Source organism: Oncorhynchus mykiss, chromosome 17 (genome assembly GCF_057628025.1).
Source record: "Oncorhynchus mykiss isolate SJ-2025 chromosome 17, ASM5762802v1, whole genome shotgun sequence".
Lineage (NCBI taxonomy): Eukaryota > Metazoa > Chordata > Actinopteri > Salmoniformes > Salmonidae > Oncorhynchus > Oncorhynchus mykiss.
Window position 1 is genome coordinate 75,550,001 of NC_143038.1, and position 24,435 is coordinate 75,574,435.

The 24,435-nt window shown below is 45.8% G+C and overlaps 1 protein-coding gene across 1 annotated transcript in view; it reads right to left on the reverse strand.

The window, feature by feature from the left end:
• LOC110493304 (inositol hexakisphosphate kinase 1) overlaps window positions 1-24,435 on the reverse strand; it is a 102,719-nt gene that overhangs the window by 21,943 nt on the left and 56,341 nt on the right. Inside the window, exon 2 of the mRNA XM_090206502.1 lies at window positions 19,146-19,779. Coding sequence (XP_090062628.1) covers window positions 19,146-19,593 — 448 coding nt within the window. The 5' untranslated portion in view covers window positions 19,594-19,779. The remainder of the gene's footprint in view (window positions 1-19,145; window positions 19,780-24,435) is intronic.

Below are 24,435 nucleotides of genomic sequence, written 5' to 3' on the forward strand. Positions count from 1 at the left end.
ATAGCAGTATGAGCAGACAACACAGAGTTACACATGGAGTAAACAATTAACAGTAGAAAACAAAGGGGGAGTCTATATACAATGTGTGCAAAAGGCATGAGGTAGGCGAATAATTACAATTTTGCAGATTAACACTGGAGTGATAAATGATCAGATGGTCATGTACAGGTAGAGATATTGGTGTGCAAAAGAGCAGAAAAATAAATAAATAAAAACAGTATGGGGATGAGGTAGGTGAAAATGGGTGGGCTATTTACCAATAGACTATGTACAGCTGCAGCGATCGGTTAGCTGCTCAGATAGCTGATGTTTGAAGTTGGTGAGGGAGATAAAAGTCTCCAACTTCAGCGATTTTTGCAATTCATTCCAGTCACAGGCAGCAGAGTACTGGAACGAAAGGCGGCCAAATGAGGTGTTGGCTTTAGGGATGATCAGTGAGATACACCTGCTGGAGCGCGTGCTACGGATGGGTGTTGCCATCGTGACCAGTGAGCTGAGATAAGGCGGAGCTTTACCTAGCATGGACTTGTAGATGACCTGGAGCCAGTGGGTCTGGCGACGAATATGTAGCGAGGGCCAGCCGACTAGCGCATACAAGTCGCAGTGGTGGGTGGTATAAGGTGCTTTAGTGACAAAACGGATGGCACTGTGATAGACTGCATCCAGTTTGCTGAGTAGAGTGTTGGAAGCCATTTTGTAGATGACATCGCCGAAGTCGAGGATCGGTAGGATAGTAACATAGATAAATAAGATGTTTTATCTTATTATTGGACTATACTGTTGGCAGTTGCAGTTATCCCTTCTCAGCTAGTGCTCAGTCACTTGGGGCCCAGAGAGGGGACAGGTCAGGCTTGTCTTCATATGTCAATGTATCTGTTAAACCATGTGATGCTATGAAGAATATCAGAAGGGGAGGAGGACAGAATGGAGGCTTGTCTTCTTATGGGAATGTGTCTGTAACTATTGTATGTCCCCTCTGAGGTTGCCCTTATCTTAACCTAGTATATGACCTAGGAGGCTCACTATTGTATGTCACCTCTGAGGTTGCCCTTATCTTAACCTAGTATATGACCTAAGAGGCTCACTGTCTCCGTGAGCTTGTCCAGGAGAGATTGTATTTGAGATGAGAGTATCTAGAATTGACAATTGATATATGCCATTGAATGAGGTAATGTTTTGGTCCTAAGTGGTACCAAGAACGAGATTAGAATCTTGCCTAAAGTGACCAAACTGAACAATGATTTATAGCTAATGCTGTGTGGCTATGGGATGCTCCTCTCTCAATTAAAAGTCTTCCTTTGTAATGTTCCTAAGATCTGCTATTTTCGAGGTCCAATAGGCTTCTTAAAACAGTGAATTGATTTAGTCTGGCCTTATCTATGTTTTTACATTTTTTTTTTACTTCACACTTATTTTTATATTTTTCTTAAGTTCTTGAAGCATTGTTGGTTAATTAAGGGCTTGTAGATAAGCATTTCCCTGTCAGGTTTACACCTGTTGTATTTTACTGTGACAAATAAAAATAGATTTGATTTGAGTAATGGAGAAGAAACTGGAAGCTATACAAACAAAGAGAGTCACACACACCATATGTATAGTAGCCTATTTTTATTTTTATTTTTATTTCACCTTTATTTAACCAGGTAGGCTAGTTGAGAACAAGTTCTCATTTGCAACTGCGACCTGGCCAAGATAAAGCATAGCAGTATGAGCAGACAACACAGAGTTACACATGGAGTAAACAATTAACAAGTCAATAACACAGTAGAAAACAAAGGGGGAGTCTATATACAATGTGTGCAAAAGGCATGAGGTAGGCGAATAATTACAATTTTGCAGATTAACACTGGAGTGATAAATGATCAGATGGTCATGTACAGGTAGAGATATTGGTGTGCAAAAGAGCAGAAAAATAAATAAATAAAAACAGTATGGGGATGAGGTAGGTGAAAATGGGTGGGCTATTTACCAATAGACTATGTACAGCTGCAGCGATCGGTTAGCTGCTCAGATAGCAGATGTTTGAAGTTGGTGAGGGAGATAAAAGTCTCCAACTTCAGCGATTTTTGCAATTCGTTCCAGACACAGGCAGCAGAGTACTGGAACGAGAGGCGGCCAAATGAGGTGTTGGCTTTAGGGATGATCAGTGAGATACACCTGCTGGAGCGCGTGCTACGGATGGGTGTTGCCATCGTGACCAGTGAGCTGAGATAAGGCGGAGCTTTACCTAGCATGGACTTGTAGATGACCTGGAGCCAGTGGGTCTGGCGACGAATATGTAGCGAGGGCTCTAGTGGTTAGAGTGTAGAGGCGGCATGTAGCCTAGTGGTTAGAGTGTAGAGGAGGCAGGTAACCTAGTGGTTAGAGGGGAGAGGCAGGTAGCCTAGTGGTTAGAGTGTAGAGGCGGCAGGTAGCCTAGTGGTTAGAGTGTAGAGGAGGCAGGTAGCCTAGTGGTTAGAGGGGAGAGGAGGCAGGTAACCTAGTGGTTAGAGGGGAGAGGCAGGTAGCCTAGTGGCTAGAGTGTAGAGGCGGCAGGTAGCCTAGTGGTTAGAGGGGAGAGGAGGCAGGTAGCCTAGTGGTTAGAGGGGAGAGGCAGGTAGCCTAGTGGTTAGAGTGTAGAGGCGGCAGGTCCCACAGTTGTGTCTAGTTGGCTGGATGTTCTTGATACACACAGGAAACTGTTAAGTGTGAAAAAGCCAGCAGCGTTGTATTTCTTTACACAAACCGGTGTCCCTGGCACCTACTACCATATCCCGTTCAAAGGCACTTAAAACTTTGGTCTTCTGAATGGCACACGTATACAATCCATGTCTAAATTGTCTCAAGGTTTAAAAATCCTTCTTTAACCCTGTCTCCTCCCCTTCATCTACACTGATTGAAGTAGATTTAACAAGTGACATCAATAAGGGATCATATCTTTCACCTGGATTCACCTGGTCAGTCTATGTCCTGAAAAGAGCAGGTGTTCTTAATGTTTTGTGCAGTCAGTGTAGTTTCGTGTATGAACATGATGTAATCTGTCAGGGAAACAAAGAGAACAGTCCATTGGCTAATTAAAGTGTAGGGGATGTAACAGGCCTCCTCCAACAGGAACCCAGGTCTTTTTATAAACTGTCCAACTCCGCATGATTGATTACACCAAACGATGCTGTCCCAAACACAGGTGGCTGGCTGGCAGGGTGCTGCTCTCGTTTGGTGTTTTAACCACTTCCTGTCTCCTCCTCTTAATCTATGATAAATAGCAGAGCAGAGGACACTGTAGGCTGGTTTCATATCTGTTTGTACCATCTTGCAAACTCCTAGTCATTGGATCTGACAACAAGACCGATACAGTGAAACAGTGTTTCTGTTTTAAGCACTTCCTCTCTCTCTCTCTTCCTGCTCTCTCCATGTTAATGGCTTGGTTCCGTCTGTCTAATCCACTGACACACTGCCTAACACGTTCACAGGATTGGTTAACGCTTGAGGTTCCTGGGGGGTCTCCACCGAGCAAATCTGCTTTTAGTTTTAATGCACCATATGGCTGGAACAAAATTCGAAATACATTTGATCCTGATGTGCCGTTCGGGCAATAGAATATATAATATATAAATACATATTTATATATAATATAAAGTATTGATTTGAAATTATTTGTGGAGGAATGTAACTGGGTGATGTTTTATTTGTGCTTTATTTTGATGTGTATCCACCACCGTTCAAAAGTTTGGGGTCCCGTAAAAATGTCCTTGTTTTTGAAAGAAAAGCACATTTTTTGACCATTAAAATAACATCAAATTGATTGGAAATACAGTGTAGACATTGTTAATGTTGTAAATGACTGTTGTAGCTGGAAACGGCTGATTTTTTTAATGGAATATCTACATAGGTGTACAGAGACCCATTATCAGCAACCATCACTCCAGTGTTCCAATGGCACGTTGTGTTAGCTAATCCAAGTTTATCATTTTAAAAGGCCAACTGATCATTAGAAAACCCTTTTGCAATTGTGTTAGCACAGCTGAAAATGGTTGTGCTGATTAAAGAAGCAATAAAACTGGCCTTCTTTAGACTAGTTGAGTATCTGGAGCATCAGCATTTGTGGGTTCGATTACAGGCTCAAAATGGCCAAAAACAAAGAAACTCGTCTTCAGAAACTCGTCAGTCTATTCTTGTTGCAAAGAAAAAGCCATATCTCAGACTGACCAATAAAAAGAAAAGATTAAGATGGGCAAAAGAACACAGACACTGGACAGAGGAACTCTGCCTAGAAGGTCAGCATCCTGGAGTCACCTCTTCACTGTTGACGTTGAGACTGGACAGAGGAACTCTGCCTAGAAGGCAAACATCCCGGAGTCTCCTCTTCACTGTTGACCTTGAGACTGGACAGAGGAACTCTGCCTAGAAGGCCAGGATCCTGGAGTCTCCTCTTCACTGTTGACGTTGAGACTGGACAGAGGAACTCTGCCTAGACGGTCAGCATCCCGGAGTCGCCTCTTCACTGTTGACGTTGAGACTGGACAGAGGAACTCTGCCTAGACGGTCAGCATCCCGGAGTCGCCTCTTCACTGTTGACGTTGAGACTGGACAGAGGAACTCTGCCTAGACGGTCAGCATCCCGGAGTCGCCTCTTCACTGTTGACAATGAGACTGGACAGAGGAACTCTGCCTAGACGGTCAGCATCCCGGAGTCGCCTCTTCACTGTTGACGATGAGACTGGTGTTTTGCAGGTACCATTTAATTAGCTTTTCTTTCAAAGTGACCCCAAACTTTTGAACGGTAGTGTATATTTAGGCATAATGTGTACATTTGTGTTGTATATACAGGGCACATTTGTATTTTTATATATGTTTTTATTTAACCCTTATTTTACCAGGTAAATTGCCTGAGAACACATTCTCATTTACAGCAACGACCTGGGGAATAGTTACAGGGGAGAGGAGGTGGGCGAATGAGCCAATTGTAAACGGAGGATTATTAGGTGGCCATGTTAGTATGAGGGCCAGATTGTAAACGGAGGATTATTAGGTGGCCATGTTAGTATGAGGGCCAGATTGTAAACGGAGGATTATTAGGTGGCCATGTTAGTATGAGGGCCAGATTGTAAACGGAGGATTATTAGGTGGCCATGTTAGTATGAGGGCCAGATTGTAAACTGAGGATTATTAGGTGGCCATGTTAGTATGAGGGTTAGTATGAGGGCCAGATTGTAAACAGAGGATTATTAGGTGGCCATGTTAGTATGAGGGCCAGATTGTAAAAGAGACTTAGGTTTCAATAACTTTTCCCCTGTTAAAATAAAGGTTAAATAAAACTAAAATAATATGAATGTATAATGCTATAGTTAAGCAATAAGGCCAGAGGGGGTGTGGAATACGGCCAATATACCACGGCTAAGGGATGTTTGTAGGCATGAGGCAACGCCCTTAGCCGTGGTATATTGGCCATTTTCCACAAACCCCAGAGGTGCCCTATTGCTATTATAAACTGGTTACCAATGTAATTAGGGCAGAACAAATGCAAGTTTTGTCATACCTGTGGTATACGGTCTGATATACCAATCAGCATTCAGCCGATCGGCATTCAGGACCCAAACCACCTGGTTAATAATTATAGTTATAACATCCTCACATCACACGCCCTGTAGTATCAGCCCTGTCGAGAGAGAGAACACTCCCTGTAATGTCAGCCCTGTCGAGAGAGAGAACACTCCCTGTAATGTCAGCCCTGTCGAGAGACAGAACACTCCCTGTAATGTCAGCCCTGTCGAGAGAGAACACTCCCTGTAATGTCAGCCCTGTCGAGAGAGAGAACACTCCCTGTAATGTCAGCCCTGTCGAGAAAGAGAACACTCCCTGTAATGCCAGCCCTGTCGAGAGAGAGAGAACACTCCCTGTAATGTCAGCCCTGTCGAGAGAGAGAACACTCCCTGTAATGTCAGCCCTGTCAAGAGAGAGAACACTCCCTGTAATGCCAGCCCTGTCGAGAGAGAGAGAACACTCCCTGTAATGTCAGCCCTGTCGAGAGAGAGAACACTCCCTGTAGTATCAGCCCTGTCGAGAGAGAGAACACTCCCTGTAATGTCAGCCCTGTCGAGAGAGAGAGAACACTCCCTGTAATGTCAGCCCTGTCGAGAGAACACTCCCAGTAATGTCAGCCCTGTCAAGAGAGAGAACACTCCCTGTAATGCCAGCCCTGTCAAGAGAGAGAACACTCCCTATGTCAGCCCTGTTGAGAGAGAGAAAACACTCCCTGTAATGTCAGCCCTGTCGAGAGAACACTCCCTGTAATGTCAGCCCTGTCGAGAGAGAAAACACTCCCTGTAGTATCAGCCCTGTCGAGAGGGAGAACACTCCCTGTAATGTCAGCCCTGTCGAGAGAGAGAACACTCCCTGTAATGTCAGCCCTGTGAAGAGAGAATACTCCCTGTAATGTCAGCCCTGTCGAGAGAGAGAACACTCCCTGTAATGTCAGCCCTGTCGAGAGAGAACACTCCCTGTAATGCCAGCCCTGTCGAAAGAGAGAACACTCCCTGTAATGTCAGCCCTGTCAAGAGACAGAACACTCCCTGTAATGTCAGCCCTGTCGAGAGAGAGAACACTCCCTGTAATGCCAGCCCTGTCAAGAGACAGAACACTCCCTGTAATGTCAGCCCTGTCGAGAGAGAGAACACTCCCTGTAATGTCAGCCCTGTCAAGAGACAGAACACTCCCTGTAATGTCAGCCCTGTCGAGAGAGAGAACACTCCCTGTAATGTCAGCCCTGTCGAGAGACAGAACACTCCCTGTAATGCCAGCCCTGTCAAGAGACAGAACACTCCCTGTAATGTCAGCCCTGTCGAGAGAGAGAGCACTCCCTGTAATGTCAGCCCTGTCGGGAGAGAGAACACTCCCTGTAATGCCAGCCCTGTCAAGAGACAGAACACTCCCTGTAATGTCAGCCCTGTCGAGAGAGAGAACACTCCCTGTAATGTCAGCCCTGTCAAGAGACAGAACACTCCCTGTAATGTCAGCCCTGTCGAGAGAGAGAACACTCCCTGTAATGTCAGCCCTGTCGAGAGACAGAACACTCCCTGTAATGCCAGCCCTGTCAAGAGACAGAACACTCCCTGTAATGTCAGCCCTGTCGAGAGAGAGAGCACTCCCTGTAATGTCAGCCCTGTCGGGAGAGAGAACACTCCCTGTAATGTCAGCCCAGTCAAGAGAGAACACTCCCTGTAATGTCAGCCCTGTCGGGAGACAGAACACTCCCTGTAATGTCAGCCCTGTCGAGAGAGAGAACACTCCCTGTAATGTCAGCCCTGTCGAGAGACAGAACACTCCCTGTAATGCCAGCCCTGTCAAGAGACAGAACACTCCCTGTAATGTCAGCCCTGTCGAGAGAGAGAGCACTCCCTGTAATGTCAGCCCTGTCGGGAGAGAGAACACTCCCTGTAATGTCAGCCCAGTCAAGAGAGAGAACACTCCCTGTAATGTCAGCCCTGTCGAGAGAGAGAACACTCCCTGTAATGTCAGCCCAGTCAAGAGAGAGAACACTCCCTGTAATGTCAGCCCAGTCGGGAGAGAGAACACTCCCTGTAATGTCAGCCCAGTCAAGAGAGAGAACACTCCCTGTAATGTCAGCCCTGTCGAGAGAGAGAACACTCCCTGTAATGTCAGCCCTGTCGGGAGAGAGAACACTCCCTGTAATGTCAGCCCTGTCGAGAGAGAGAACACTCCCTGTAATGTCAGCCCTGTCGGGAGAGAGAACACTCCCTGTAATGTCAGCCCTGTCGAGAGAGAGAACACTCCCTGTAATGTCAGCCCAGTCAAGAGAGAGAACACTCCCTGTAATGTCAGCCCTGTCGGGAGAGAGAACACTCCCTGTAATGTCAGCCCTGTCGAGAGACAGAACACTCCCTGTAATGCCAGCCCTGTCGGGAGAGAGAACACTCCCTGTAGTATCAGCCCTGTCGAGAGAGAGAACACTCCCTGTAATGTCAGCCCTGTCGAGAGAGAGAGAACACTCCCTGTAATGTCAGCCCTGTCGAGAGAACACTCCCAGTAATGTCAGCCCTGTCAAGAGAGAGAACACTCCCTGTAATGTCAGCCCAGTCAAGAGAGAGAACACTCCCTGTAATGTCAGCCCTGTCAAGAGACAGAACACTCCCTGTAATGTCAGCCCTGTCGAGAGAGAGAACACTCCCTGTAATGTCAGCCCTGTCAAGAGACAGAACACTCCCTGTAATGTCAGCCCTGTCGGGAGAGAGAACACTCCCTGTAATGTCAGCCCTGTCGAGAGAGAGAACACTCCCTGTAATGTCAGCCCTGTCGGGAGAGAGAACACTCCCTGTAATGTCAGCCCTGTCGAGAGAGAGAACACTCCCTGTAATGTCAGCCCTGTCGGGAGAGAGAACACTCCCTGTAATGTCAGCCCTGTCGGGAGACAGAACACTCCCTGTAATGTCAGCCCTGTCGGGAGACAGAACACTCCCTGTAATGCCAGCCCTGTCGGGAGACAGAACACTCCCTGTAATGTCAGCCCTGTCGGGAGAGAGAACACTCCCTGTAATGTCAGCCCTGTCGAGAGAGAGAACACTCCCTGTAATGTCAGCCCTGTCGGGAGAGAGAACACTCCCTGTAATGTCAGCCCTGTCGAGAGAGAACACTCCCTGTAATGTCAGCCCTGTCGGGAGAGAGAACACTCCCTGTAATGTCAGCCCTGTCGAGAGAGAGAACACTCCCTGTAATGTCAGCCCTGTCGGGAGAGAGAACACTCCCTGTAATGTCAGCCCTGTCGAGAGAGAGAGCACTCCCTGTAATGTCAGCCCTGTCGAGAGAGAGAGCACTCCCTGTAATGTCAGCCCTGTCGGGAGAGAGAGAGCACTCCCTGTAATGTCAGCCCTGTCGGGAGAGAGAGAGCACTCCCTGTAATGTCAGCCCTGTCGGGAGAGAGAGAGCACTCCCTGTAATGTCAGCCCTGTCGGGAGAGAGAGAGCACTCCCTGTAATGTCAGCCCTGTCGGGAGAGAGAGAACACTCCCTGTAATGTCAGCCCTGTCGGGAGAGAGAGAACACTCCCTGTAATTTTTTTTTTTATTATTTTTTTTTATTTCACCTTTATTTAACCAGGTAGGCTAGTTGAGAACACCTTTATTTAACCAGGTAGGCTAGTTGAGAACAAGTTCTCATTTGCAACTGCGACCTGGCCAAGATAAGGCATAGCAGTGTGAACAGACAACACAGAGTTACACATGGAGTAAACAATTAACAGGTCAATAACACAGTAGAAAAAAAGGGGAGTCTATATATACATTGTGTGCAAAAGGCATGAGGTAGGCAAATAATTACAATTATGCAGATTAACACTGGAGTGATAAATGATCAGATGGTTATGTACAGGTAGAGATATTGGTGTGCAAAAGAGCAGAAAAATAAAAATAAATAAATAAAAACAGTATGGGGATGAGGTAGGTGAAAATGGGTGGGCTATTTACCAATAGACTATGTACAGCTGCAGCGATCGGTTAGCTGCTCAGATAGCAGATGTTTGAAGTTGGTGAGGGAGATAAAAGTCTCCAACTTCAGCGATTTTTGCAATTCGTTCCAGTCACAGGCAGCAGAGAACTGGAACGAAAGGCGGCCAAATGAGGTGTTGGCTTTAGGGATGATCAGTGAGATACACCTGCTGGAGCGCGTGCTACGGATGGGTGTTGCCATCGTAACCAGTGAACTGAGATAAGGCGGAGCTTTACCTAGCATGGACTTGTAGATGACCTGGAGCCAGTGGGTCTGGCGACGAATATGTAGCGAGGGCCAGCCGACTAGAGCATACAAGTCGCAGTGGTGGGTGGTATAAGGTGCTTTAGTGACAAAACGGATGGCACTGTGATAAACTGCATCCAGTTTGCTGAGTAGAGTGTTGGAAGCAATTTTGTAGATGACGTCGCCGAAGTCGAGGATCGGTAGGATAGTCAGTTTTACTAGGGTAAGTTTGGCGGCGTGAGTGAAGGAGGCTTTGTTGCGGAATAGAAAGCCGACTCTTGATTTGATTTTCGATTGGAGATGTTTGATATGGGTCTGGAAGGAGAGTTTAGAGTCTAGCCAGACACCTAGGTACTTATAGATGTCCACATATTCAAGGTCGGAACCATCCAGGGTGGTGATGCTGGTCAGGCGTGCGGGTGCAGGCAGCGAACGGTTGAAAAGCATGCATTTGGTTTTACTAGCGTTTAAGAGCAGTTGGAGGCCACGGAAGGAGTGCTGTATGGCATTGAAGCTCGTTTGGAGGTTAGATAGCACAGTGTCCAAGGACGGGCCGGAAGTATATAGAATGGTGTCGTCTGCGTAGAGGTGGATCAGGGAATCGCCCGCAGCATGAGAAACATCATTGATATATACAGAGAAAAGAGTCGGCCCGAGAATTGAACCCTGTGGCACCCCCATAGACACTGCCAGAGGACCGGACAGCATGCCCTCCGATTTGACACACTGAACTCTGTCTGCAAAGTAATTGGTGAACCAGGCAAGGCAGTCATCCGAAAAACCGAGGCTACTGAGTCTGCCGATAAGAATACGGTGATTGACAGAGTCGAAAGCCTTGGCAAGGTCTATGAAGACGGCTGCACAGTACTGTCTTTTATCGATGGCGGTTATGATATCGTTTAGTACCTTGAGCGTGGCTGAGGTACACCCGTGACCGGCTCGGAAACCAGATTGCACAGCGGAGAAGGTACGGTGGGATTCAAGATGGTCAGTGACCTGTTTGTTGACTTGGCTTTCGAAGACCTTAGATAGGCAGGGCAGGATGGATATAGGTCTGTAACAGTTTGGGTCCAGGGTGTCGCCCCCTTTGAAGAGGGGGATGACTGCGGCAGCTTTCCAATCCTTGGGGATCTCAGACGATATGAAAGAGAGGTTGAACAGGCTGGTAATAGGGGTTGCGACAATGGCGGCGGATAGTTTCAGGAATAGAGGGTCCAGATTGTCCAGCCCAGCTGATTTGTACGGGTCCAGGTTTTGCAGCTCTTTCAGGACATCTGCTATCTGGATTTGGGTAAAGGAGAACCTGGAGAGGCTTGGGCGAGTAGCTGCGGGGGGGGGGGAGCTGTTGTCCGAGGTTGGAGTAGCCAGGCGGAAGGCATGGCCAGCCGTTGAGAAATGCTTGTTGAAGTTTTCGATAATCATGGATTTATCGGTGGTGACCATGTTACCTAGTCTCAGTGCAGTGGGCAGCTGGGAGGAGGTGCTCTTGTTCTCCATGGACTTCACAGTGTCCCAGAACTTTTTGGAGTTGGAGCTACAGGATGCAAACTTCTGCCTGAAGAAGTTGGCTTTAGCTTTCCTGACTGACTGTGTGTATTGGTTCCTGACTTCCCTGAACAGTTGCATATCGCGGGGACTATTCGATGTTAGCGCAGTCCGCCACAGGATGTTTTTGTGCTGGTCGAGGGCAGTCAGGTCTGGAGTGAACCAGGGGCTATATCTGTTCTTAGTTCTGCATTTTTTGAACGGAGCATGCTTATCTAAAATGGTGAGGAAGTTACTTTTAAAGAAAGACCAGGCATCCTCAACTGACGGGATGAGGTCAATGTCCTTCCAGGATACCCGGGCCAGGTCGATTAGAAAGGCCTGCTCACAGAAGTGTTTTAGCGAGCGTTTGACAGTGATGAGGGGTGGTCGTTTGACTGCGGCTCCGTAGCGGATACAGGCAATGAGGCAGTGATCGCTGAGATCCTGGTTGTAGACAGCGGAGGTGTATTTGGAGGGCCAGTTGGTCAGGATGACGTCAATGAGGGTGCCCTTGTTTACAGAGTTAGGGTTGTACCTGGTGGGTTCCTTGATGATTTGAGTGAGATTGAGGGCATCTAGCTTAGATTGTAGGACTGCCGGGGTGTTAAGCATATCCCAGTTTAGGTCACCTAACAGAACAAACTCTGAAGCTAGATGGGGGGCGATCAATTCACAAATGGTGTCCAGGGCACAGCTGGGAGCTGAGGGGGGTCGGTAGCAGGCGGCAACAGTGAGAGACTTATTTCTGGAGAGAGTAATTTTCAAAATTAGTAGTTCGAACTGTTTGGGTATGGACCTGGAGAGTATGACATTACTTTGCAGGCTATCTCTGCAGTAGACTGCAACTCCTCCCCCTTTGGCATATCTATCTTGACGGAAGATGTTATAGTTGGGTATGGAAATCTCTGAATTTTTGGTGGCCTTCCTGAGCCAGGATTCAGACACGGCAAGGACATCAGGGTTAGCAGAGTGTGCTAGAGCAGTGAGTAAGACACACTTAGGGAGGAGGCTTCTGATGTTGACATGCATGAAACCAAGGCTTTTTCGATCACAGAAGTCAACAAATGAGGGTGCCTGGGGACATGCAGGGCCTGGGTTTACCTCCACATCACCCGCGGAACAGAGAAGGAGTAGTATGAGGGTGCGGCTGAAGGCTATCAAAACTGGTCGCCTAGGGCGTTGGGGACAGAGAATAAGAGGAGCAGGTTTCTGGGCATGGTAGAATATATTCAGGGCATAATGCGCAGACAGGGGTATGGTGGGGTGCGGGTACAGCGGAGGTAAGCCCAGGCACTGGGTGATGATGAGAGAGGTTGTATCTCTGGACATGCTGGTTGTAATGGGTGAGGTCACCGCATGTGTGGGGGGTGGGACAAAGGAGGTATCAGGGGTATAAAGAGTGGAACTAGGGGCTCCATTGTAAACTAAAACAATGATAACTAACCTGCACAACAGTATACAAGGCATATTGACATTTGAGAGAGACATACAGCAAGGCATACAGTAATCACAGGTGTTGAATTGGGAGAGCTAGCTAAAACAGTAGGTGAGACAACAACAGCTAATCAGCTAGCACAAAAACAGCAGGTAGAATGGCGATTGATTAGGCAGAGAGGGTCGGATTAACTACACACAGAGCCTAAATGCGGCTGGGGCCGACAGATAAAACATAAACAAGCAGAATGGATTACCGTGAATTAATGGACAGTCCAGCATGCATCAGCTATGTAGCCAAGTGATCAGTGTCCAAGGGGCAGCGGTGGATGGGGCAGGGAAGCTGGACTGGCGAGTGTTATCCAGGTTAGAAAACTAACAATGACTAAATAGCTTGTAGCCAGTTAGCTGGTTAGCTTCTGAAGGTTCTTGAGTGTGTTCTAAAAATGTAAAGATAATAGCGGTTCCGTATCACATTGGGTGAGGCAGGTTACCGGAAGGTATAAACAAATAAAAAATTGAAAAGGGATAGAAAGTAAATATGGGTTCAGTGAGTGTTTGGGACGCGGCGATTCAGATGGTTAGCAGGCCTGTGCTAACAAGCTAACAGTTAGTAGACGGTGCTAAACACGGTAGCAGTTAGCGGACCGGGCTAAACAAGCTAGCAGTTAGCAGGCCGAATTTGCAAGCAAGGAGATAGCAAGGGCTAGAGAGTTAGCCTTTGGGGACGTCGCGATGGGGGGAGTCTGTTTATTCCTCTTCATGCGGTGACATCAATGGACCGGTCGTGGGTCTGGATATTGTAGCCCAGGAGCTCAAAATGTTCCGTTTGCGATGGGAATCCGGGGGTGAAAAATAAGAATAAAATAATAGATAGGTCCGTTATGCTCTGGTTAGAGTCGCGTTGTTCGAACTGGCGAGAGCTTTCCGAGCTAAAGGTTAGCTGATGACCGGTTAGCTGACCGGTTAGCTGAAGACCGCTAGCAATGTTTTGCTGAAGCTGGTAGTTAGTTTGCTGGTTGGCTAGCTTCAGTTGAGGGGTTCCAGATCCGAAGTAAATATAAATACTTTAGGAAAAAAAGCTACGTTGGGTGAGGCGGGTTGCAGGAGAGTATTTAGAAGAAGTTGAGGTTCAGCAAAAAGTTTTAAAGATATGTGAAGAAAACGAAACGAAAACAAACGATATATACAAGGAACACGACAACACGTCCTACTGCTACGCCATCTTGGAAAAAAAAAAAAAAAAAAAAAAAAAAAAAAAAATGTCAGCCCTGATTGGCTCAAACACATGAAGACATTTTTATGGAAATAAATTCCACAAATTAACTTTCACCCCACTACCACTATCAGATTGGAGCCATAAAGGAGACGATGCATCTACCACCCCACTACCACTATCAGATTAGAGCCATAAAGGAGACTAGACATTTACCACCCCACTACCACTATCAGATTAGCGACATAAAGGAGACTAGTCATCTACCACCCCACTACCACTATCAGATTAGAGACATAAAGGAGACTAGACATCTACCACCCCACTACCACTATCAGATTAGAGACATAAAGGAGACTAGACATCTACCACCCCACTACCACTATCAGATTAGAGCCATAAAGGAGACTAGACATCTACCACCCCACTACCACTACTGTTCTCATCATGAAATTATTTACCCTTTATATCTAAAAATGACCATATACACAGTGATCATTTGAAGCAAAACTATTACTGATGGTGAACCTGAACAATCAAAATGTTTTGTAAACCCAGTTCAGCAGGTATAGACAGATGAGCATCATCTCCAGTAGTTGAGCTTTATTACAGATCACAATAACCTAACAAATGTCATGCAGTACCAGTCAAGGGTTTCTCTTATTTAAAAAAAACTATTTTCTACATTGTATAATAATAATAATAATAATAATAATAATAATAATAATAATAATAACAACAACAACAACAATAAAACTGATGTAGTAACCAAAGAAAGTGTTAAACAAATCAAATATATTTTAGAATCTTCAAAGTATAGTCACCCTTTTCCCTGATGACAGCTTTGCACACTCTCGGCATTCCCTCAACCAGCTTCATGAGGTAGTCACCTGGAATGCATTTCAATTAACATGCGTCTCTTGTTCAAAGTTAATTTGCGGATTTTATTTCCATAAAAATGTCTTCATGTGTTTGAGCCAATCAGTTGTGTTGTGACAAGGTAGGGGTGGTATACAGAAGACAGCCCTATTTGGTTAAAGACCAAGTCCATATTATGGCAAGAACAGCTCAAATTTAAAGAACTTTTAAAGTTTGTTCAAGTGCAGTCGCAAAAACCATTGAGCACTAAAATGAAACTGGCTCTTATGAGGACCGCCACAGGAATGGCAGACCCAGAGTTATGGGCCATATGATGATCTGCATGGGCCATATGGCTGAATATGGTGTTGAATGATCTGCATGAGCCATATAGCTGAATATGGTGTTGAATGATCTGCATGGGCCATATACCTGAATATGGTGTTGAATGATCTGCATGGGCCATATGACTGAATATATTGTTGAATGATCTGCATGGGCCATACAGCTGAATACCTTGTTGAATGATCTGCATGGGCCATACAGCTGAATATCTTGTTTAATGATCTGCATGGGCCATACAGCTGAATATGGTGTTGAATGATCTGCATGGGCCATACAGCTGAATATGGTGTTGAATGATCTGCATGGGCCATATGGCTGAATATGTCGTTGAATGATCTGCATGGGCCATACAGCTGAATATGGTGTTGAATGATCTGCATGGGCCATATGGCTGAATATGTCGTTGAATGATCTGCATGGGCCATACCGCTGAATATGTCGTTGAATGATCTGCATGGGCCATACAGCTGAATATGTTGTTGCATGATCTGCATGGGCCATACAGCTGAATATGTTGTTGCATGATCTGCATGGGCCATACAGCTGAATATGGTGTTGAATGATCTGCATGGGCCATACAGCTGAATATGGTGTTGAATGATCTGCATGGGCCATATGGCTGAATATGTCGTTGAATGATCTGCATGGGCCATACAGCTGAATATGGTGTTGAATGATCTGCATGGACCATACAGCTTTAGCATTTTCTTTATAACGGAAACTCTGGCATCTAATTATTTTTAAAAGCCTAATGTTCTCGTGTCTTTCCGTTTGATATGAATGTGACTTCAGTTTTACGCATCCTGACTTACTCCCGCTGAGCTCTTTATCTCAGAAAGTTTTAGAGAGAGAGAGAGAGAGAGAGAGAGCGAGAGAGAGCGAGAGAGAGAACAAACAATAGCAAGACAGAAACATCTAATGAGTAAGTTTGAACAGAGTTGAACAAAGCTTAGTCTAATAGAACGAATGCTTCCCTCCTCCTTGCCGTTGTGAACCAAACAGCCAAATTCTACAAATTGAAATGTCATAAAAGTATTAGGGCAAATAAAAGTTATGAGGCTCTAACGTCAGCATCTATAGACACACAGCTTTGTTTTAAATGACAAATATTACAGGCAACAACAAAGTATAATTGAGCAAAACAAATGACCTGCTGCATCAGATGACCTGGCCTCCACAATCCCCCGACCTCAACCCAATTAACATGGTTCGGGATGAGTTGGACTGCAGAGTGAAGCAAAAGCAGCCAAAACGTGCTCAGCAAATGTGGGAACTCCTTCAAGACTATTGGAAAAGCATTCCAGGTGAAGCTGGTTGAGAGAATGCCAAGAGTGTGCAAAGCTATCATCAAGACAAACGGTGGCTTTTTGAAGAATCTCAAATCTCAAATATATTTTCATTTGTTTTGGTTACTACACTTTTTTGGTTACTACATGATTCCATATGTGTTATTTCATAGTTTTGATGTCTTCACTATTATTCTACAATGTAGAAAATAGTAAAAAATAAAGAAAAACCCTTGAATGAGTAGGTGTGTCCAACCTTTTGACTGGTACTGTAGGTTGCCCTCAACTAATAAAGACTAATATCACGCAAGCCATTTTAGCATTTCAATGCCACGCAGATGTGCAAGATCAGGAACAGGCGCTGACTAGTGCCGTGTTCTGCATGAGTCATGTACCTGAATATGTTGTTGAATGATCTGCATGGGCCACATGGCTGAATATGGTGTTGAATGATCTGCATGAGCCATATAGCTGAATATGTTGTTGAATGATCTGCATGGGCCATATGGCTGAATATATTGTTGAATGATCTGCATGGGCCATAAAGCTGAATACCTTGTTGAATGATCTGCATGGGCCATAAAGCTGAATACCTTGTTGAATGATCTGCATGGGCCATACAGCTGAATATCTTGTTTAATGATCTGCATGGGCCATACAGCTGAATATGGTGTTGAATGATCTGCATGGGCCATAAAGCTGAATATGGTGTTGAATGATCTGCATGGGCCATACGGCTGAATATGTCGTTGAATGATCTGCATGGGCCATACGGCTGAATATGTCGTTGAATGATCTGCATGGGCCATACAGCTGAATATGTTGTTGCATGATCTGCATGGGCCATACATCTGAATATGTTGTTGCATGATCTGCATGGGCCATACAGCTGAATATGTTGTTGAATGATCTGCATGGGCCATATACCTGAATATGTTGTTGCATGATCTGCATGGGCCATACAGCTGAATATGTCGTTGAATGATCTGCATGGGCCATACAGCTGAATATGGTGTTGAATGATCTGCATGGGCCATACAGCTGAATATGTTGTTGCATGATCTGCATGGGCCATACAGCTGAATATGTTGTTGAATGATCTGCATGGGCCATATACCTGAATATGTTGTTGCATGATCTGCATGGGCCATACAGCTGAATATGTTGTTGAATGATCTGCATGGGCCATACAGCTGAATATGGTGTTGAATGATCTGCATGGGCCATACAGCTGAATATGTTGTTGCATGATCTGCATGGGCCATACAGCTGAATATGTTGTTGAATGATCTGCATGGGCCATACGGCTGAATATGTCGTTGAATGATCTGCATGGGCCATACGGCTGAATATGTCGTTGAATGATCTGCATGGGCCATACAGCTGAATATGGTGTTGAATGATCTGCATGGGCCATACAGCTGAATATGTTGTTGAATGATCTGCATGGGCCATACAGCTGAATATGGTGTTGAATGATCTGCATGGGCCATACAGCTGAATATGGTGTTGAATGATCTGCATGGGCCATACAGCTGAATATGGTGTTGAATGATCTGCATGGGCCATATGGCTGAATATGTCGTTGAATGATCTGCATGGGCCATACGGCTGAATATGGTGTTGAATGATCTGCATGGACCATACAGCTGAATATGGTGTTGAATGATCTGCATGGACCATACAGCTTTAGCATTTTCTTTATAACGGAAACTCTGGCATCTAATTATTTTTAAAAGCCTAATGTTCTCGTGTCTTTCCGTTTGATATGAATGTGACTTCAGTTTTACGCATCCTGACTTACTCCCGCTGAGCTCTTTATCTCAGAAAGTTTTCGAGAGAGAGAGAGAGAGAGAGAGAGAGCGAGAGAGAGCGAGAGAGAGAACAAACAATAGCAAGACAGAAACATCTAATGAGTAAGTTTGAACAGAGTTGAACAAAGCTTAGTCTAATAGAACAAATGCTTCCCTCCTCCTTGCCGTTGTGAACCAAACAGCAGAAATCCTACAAATTGAAATGTCATAAAAGTATTAGGGCAAATAAAAGTTATGAGGCTCTAACGTCAGCATCTATAGACACACAGCTTTGTTTTAAATGACAAATATTACAGGCAACAACAAAGTATAATTGAGCAAAACAAATTCAAGATGGAAAAATCGAACGATAAATCAAAAAAGAAGAAATGAAGGATAAATTGGTTATGTTAGAATATTATTGTACAGCCTACCTACAACACATAGAATCCTAGACCTAATGAAACAGGAAGATGAGGTGAAAATGTTTATTATTGAAATAAGGATCCTGTTCTGGGGACAGCAGAATTGCGTGGTCTATAGCCAGGCCCTTGATGATTTATCCAACCCCGGCACACAACGCACAGCCAGCGAGTCTCCTTCACTGTCACTTGCTCTATTCTGCACACATCGGCACACACAGACACACTCTTTCCTGCCACAGCTCCAAGAAAAGATTTGGCTTCAAAATATATGTCATAATTCCTTCCTGGAACTGAGCTCACGGTCTAAACGTTTTTGTGATTGTTTTAAATACATTTTTAGTTGGCTGCTATGGGCGATAAGATCGTATATCAGGCGATTGTACAAGTACAGAATCATTAGGGTACAGCCCAAACCTGGTAGACACCCCTCTCACACCTTTGTCCTCTGGTTTAAATTCCTTCATCTCAGGCAGGGACTCATAAAAGGTTAAGGTTAGCGGTTAGGGTCACAAGATTAGAGGTCAAGGTTTAACTCTTACCTTTGTACTCTGCTGTGAACTCCTTCATCTCAGGCGGCAGGGACTCGTAGAAGCGCTGCTCCCGGGTGATGAGTGGTTTACACACCGTGTGGTCGTCGTAGCGCATCATACTGGTGTGTCCTCCCACCTGGTGTACGAAGGGTTCTAGAGGCACCCCTCCACACCGCCTGCCCCCCAGCCCCAGGCCTGTCCCAAACCCCAGCCCTAACCCTGCCTGGCCCCCCAGCCCTAACCCTGCCTGGCCCCCCAGCCCTAACCCTGCCTGGCCCACCAGTCCTAACCCTGCCTGGCCCACCAGTCCTAACCCTGCCTGGCCCTGGCCTAGTGCCCCAAGCCCTAGCCCTGCCTGGCCCCCCAGCCCTAGCCCTGCCTGGCCCCCCAGCCCTAGCCCTGCCTGGCTCGCTCCGTTCTTCCCTGATGCTCCTTCCATGGTGTGGGAGAGGCACATGGCGTTAGAGGACCTGGTGGGGGTGGCAGGGGCGCGGGCTGGGGGGCGCAGGGCGCGGGCTGGGGGGCGCACGCTGCTGCCGGGAGGGGGAGGAGCCAGCCCGTCGAACGCAACCAAACAGATCAATTAGATCTCAGCTCCTCGATGAATAGCACTGAGCGAGGATGTCACACCTTCACCAGTCACCTGAGAGATGGAAGGAAAGAGAGAGGGAACACAGAGAGAGAGAGAGAGAGAGAGAGAGAGACAGAGAGACAGAGAGACAGAGAGACAGAGAGACAGAGAGACAGAGAGACAGAGAGACAGAGAGACAGAGAGACAGAGAGAGAGAGAGAGAGAGAGAGAGAGAGAACGAACGTCAGGCAGAAGTTCTACTGATTTAGGGCTAACCATTATTTAAGCAGGTAAATCAATTAGGATGAGCTGAGTTGACACAGACATCAGCATGAGGAATCAGAACCACAACACGGCAGGTTACTTCCTCCACCCATGCTCTCTAGGGATTGGCTAATGGTGGGTGGATGCCAGAGAGAGATGTGTATCTGTCTGTGTTTAGGCTAAATGGTAGCTAGCCATCTGCCATCTGCAGAGCTCACTGCTCTGCCTGGCTACCCTGTCCTGTTGACACTTCATTACATTAGCCTGGTCCATGTCAGCACACACACAGTCCCCACTCTCACACACCTAACAGTCAGTCTGACACTCTCTTACAGAGACAAACAAACATGAGTACCAGCATCTCTCAACCACCACAGGCCTGCCCTCATTGTCAACCTTGAAGACCAGACAAACAAACATGAGTACCAGCATCTCTCAACCACCACAGGCCTGCCTGTGGGCTCAGAGGAGAGTCGGGGGGGGGACACAGGGCTCAGAGGAGAGTCAGGGATCTGGGACCGAACCTTGACATGACAACATAGGCTGCCAGTGAAACATTTATGGAAAAAGGTTGGACGCATGTATCTATAGGTTTAATCTGCCGAAAGCCAATCAGGCTCCTTTTCCATGTAACAGAGAGACACTCAGCTCACCTGACTCACTGGATTATTAATCTGACATGGAACACACAGAACATGTAGGCTACACCTCACAACAACATGTAGGCTACACCTCACAACAACACAGAACATGTAGGCTACACCTCACAACAACATGTAGGCTACACCTCACAACAACATGTAGGCTACACCTCACAACAACACAGAACATGTAGGCTACACCTCACAACAACATGTAGGCTACACCTCACAACAACATGTAGGCTACACCTCACAACAACATGTAGGCTACACCTCACAACAACATGTAGGCTACACCTCACAACAACATGTAGGCTACACCTCACAACAACACAGAACATGTAGGCTACACCTCACAACAACATGTAGGCTACACCTCACAACAACATGTAGGCTACACCTCACAACAACACAGAACATGTAGGCTACACCTCACAACAACACACACAACATGTAGGCTACACCTCACAACAACATGTAGGCTACACCTCACAACAACATGTAGGCTACACCTCACAACAACATGTAGGCTACACCTCACAACAACATGTAGGCTACACCTCACAACAACATGTAGGCTACACCTCACAACAACATGTAGGCTACACCTCACAACATCATGTAGGCTACACCTCACAACAACATGTAGGCTACACCTCACAACAACATGTAGACTACACCTCACAACAACACACAGAACATGTAGGCTACACCTCACAACAACATGTAGGCTACACCTCACAACAACATGTAGACTACACCTCACAACAACACACATAACATGTAGGCTACACCTCACAACAACACACACAACATGTAGACTACACCTCACAACAACATGTATACTACATCTCACAACAACACAGAACATGTAGGCTACACATCACAACAACATGTAGGCTACACATCACAACAACATGTAGGCTACACCTCACAACAACATGTAGGCTACACCTCACAACAACACAGAACATGTAGGCTACACCTCACAACAACACACAAAACATGTAGGCTACACCTCACAACAACACACACAACATGTAGGCTACACCTCACAACAACATGTAGGCTACACCTCACAACAACATGTAGGCTACACCTCACAACAACATGTAGACTACACCTCACAACAACACACAGAACATGTAGGCTACACCTCACAACAACATGTAGACTACACCTCACAACAACACACAGAACATGTAGACTACACCTCACAACGACATGTAGACTACACCTCACAACAACACAGAACATGTAGGCTACACCTCACAACAACACAGAACATGTAGGCTACACCTCACAACAACATGTAGGCTACACCTCACAACAACATGTAGGCTACACCTCACAACAACATGTAGGCTACACCTCACAACATGTAGGCTACACCTCACAACAACACAGAACATGTAGGCTACACCTCACAACAACACACAGAACATGTAGACTACACCTCACAACAACACAGAACATGTAGGCTACACCTCACAACAACATGTAGGCTACACCTCACAACAACACAGGACATGTAGGCTACGCCTCACAACAACACAGAACATGTAGGCTACACCTCACAACAACACACAGAACATGTAGGCTACACCTCACAACAACACACAACATGTAGGCTACACCTCACAACAACACAGAACATGTAGGCTACACCTCACAACAACACACAGAACATGTAGGCTACACCTCACAACAACACACAACATGTAGGCTACACCTCACAATAACATGTAGGCTACACCTCACAACAACACACATAACATGTAGGCTAAACCTCACAACAACACACAACATGTAGACTACACCTCACAACAACATGTAGGCTACACCTCACAACAACAAACACAACATGTAGGCTACACCTCACAACAACATGTAGGCTACACCTCACAACAACAAACACAACATGTAGGCTACACCTCACAACAACATGTAGACTACACCTCACAACAACATGTAGGCTACACCTCACAACAACACACAGAACAAGTAGACTACACCTCACAACAACACACAGAACATGTAGGCTACACCTCACAACAACATGTAGGCTACACCTCACAACAACATGTAGGCTACACCTCACAACAACATGTAGGCTACACCTCACAACAACATGTAGGCTACACCTCACAACAACATGTAGACTACACCTCACAACAACATGTAGGCTACACCTCACAACAACATGTAGGCTACACCTCACAACAACATGTAGACTACACCTCACAACAACATGTAGACTACACCTCACAACAACATGTAGGCTACACCTCACAACAACATGTAGGCTACACCTCACAACAACATGTAGGCTACACCTCACAACAACATGTAGACTACACCTCACAACAACATGTAGGCTACACCTCACAACAAGACACAGAACATGTAGACTACACCTCACAACAACACACAGAACATGTAGGCTACACCTCACAACAACATGTAGGCTACACCTCACAACAACACAGAACATGTAGGCTACACCTCACAACAACATGTAGGCTACACCTCACAACAACATGTAGGCTACACCTCACAACAACACAGAACATGTAGGCTACACCTCACAACAACACGTAGGCTACACCTCACAACAACATGTAGGGTACACCTCACAACAACAAACACAACATGTAGGCTACACCTCACAACAACATGTAGGCTACACCTCACAACAACATGTAGGCTACACCTCACAACAACACACATAACATGTAGGCTACACCTCACAACAACACACAACATGTAGGCTACACCTCACAACAACATGTAGGCTACACCTCACAACAACACAGAACATATAGGCTACACCTCACAAAAACACAGAACATGTAGGCTACACCTCACAACATGTAGGCTACACCTCACAACAACACAGAACATGTAGGCTACACCTCACAACATGTAGGCTACACCTCACAACATGTAGGCTACACCTCACAACAATACAGAACATGTAGGCTACACCTCACAACAACACAGAACATGTAGGCTACACCTCACAACATGTAGGCTACACCTCACAACATGTAGGCTACACCTCACAACATGTAGGCTACACCTCACAACATGTAGGCTACACCTGACAACAATACAGAACATGTAGGCTACACCTCACAACAACACAGAACATGTAGGCTACACCTCACAACAATACAGAACATGTAGGCTACACCTCACAACAACACACAACATGTAGACTACACCTCACAACAACACAGAACATTTAGACTACACCTCACAACAACACACAACATGTAGACTACACCTCACAACAACACAGAACATTTAGACTACACCTCACAACAACACAAGCTCTCCAAATAATCTACTTTCATCGTGAGAAAAATCAGGAAGTAGACCTACTTCACCAAAACAGAATACGTTTTTCTTTGATGCTGCTATGGCTGATATACCAGTTTTACAACCCAGAGGCAAAAACATTAGACAAATATAATAAAATGTATTGCAAAGAGCATCCAATACAGAGCAGAGCAGCTGGACAATGATACACTTGTTATTGCCACAGTATCAGTTGTAGGATTTGTGAGCCCTAGGCTTCAACCCCTAATGTTAACGGACCTGTGCTGTGCCAGTCCTTCAGTAAGCAGCCTAATCACAACCTATCAGTGTACACCAGACAAAACCTGTTGGTGGGAAGGTGGCTACTGATGGATATTAAGTTGAACAATAGGTGGCCCATTTAAACACCTAACTCAGTCAGTGGCAGAAATGTATTTTGGTAGCTGGGGGTGGAGAAGCTGGGGGTGGAGAAGCTGTGGGTGGAGAAGCTGTGGGTGGA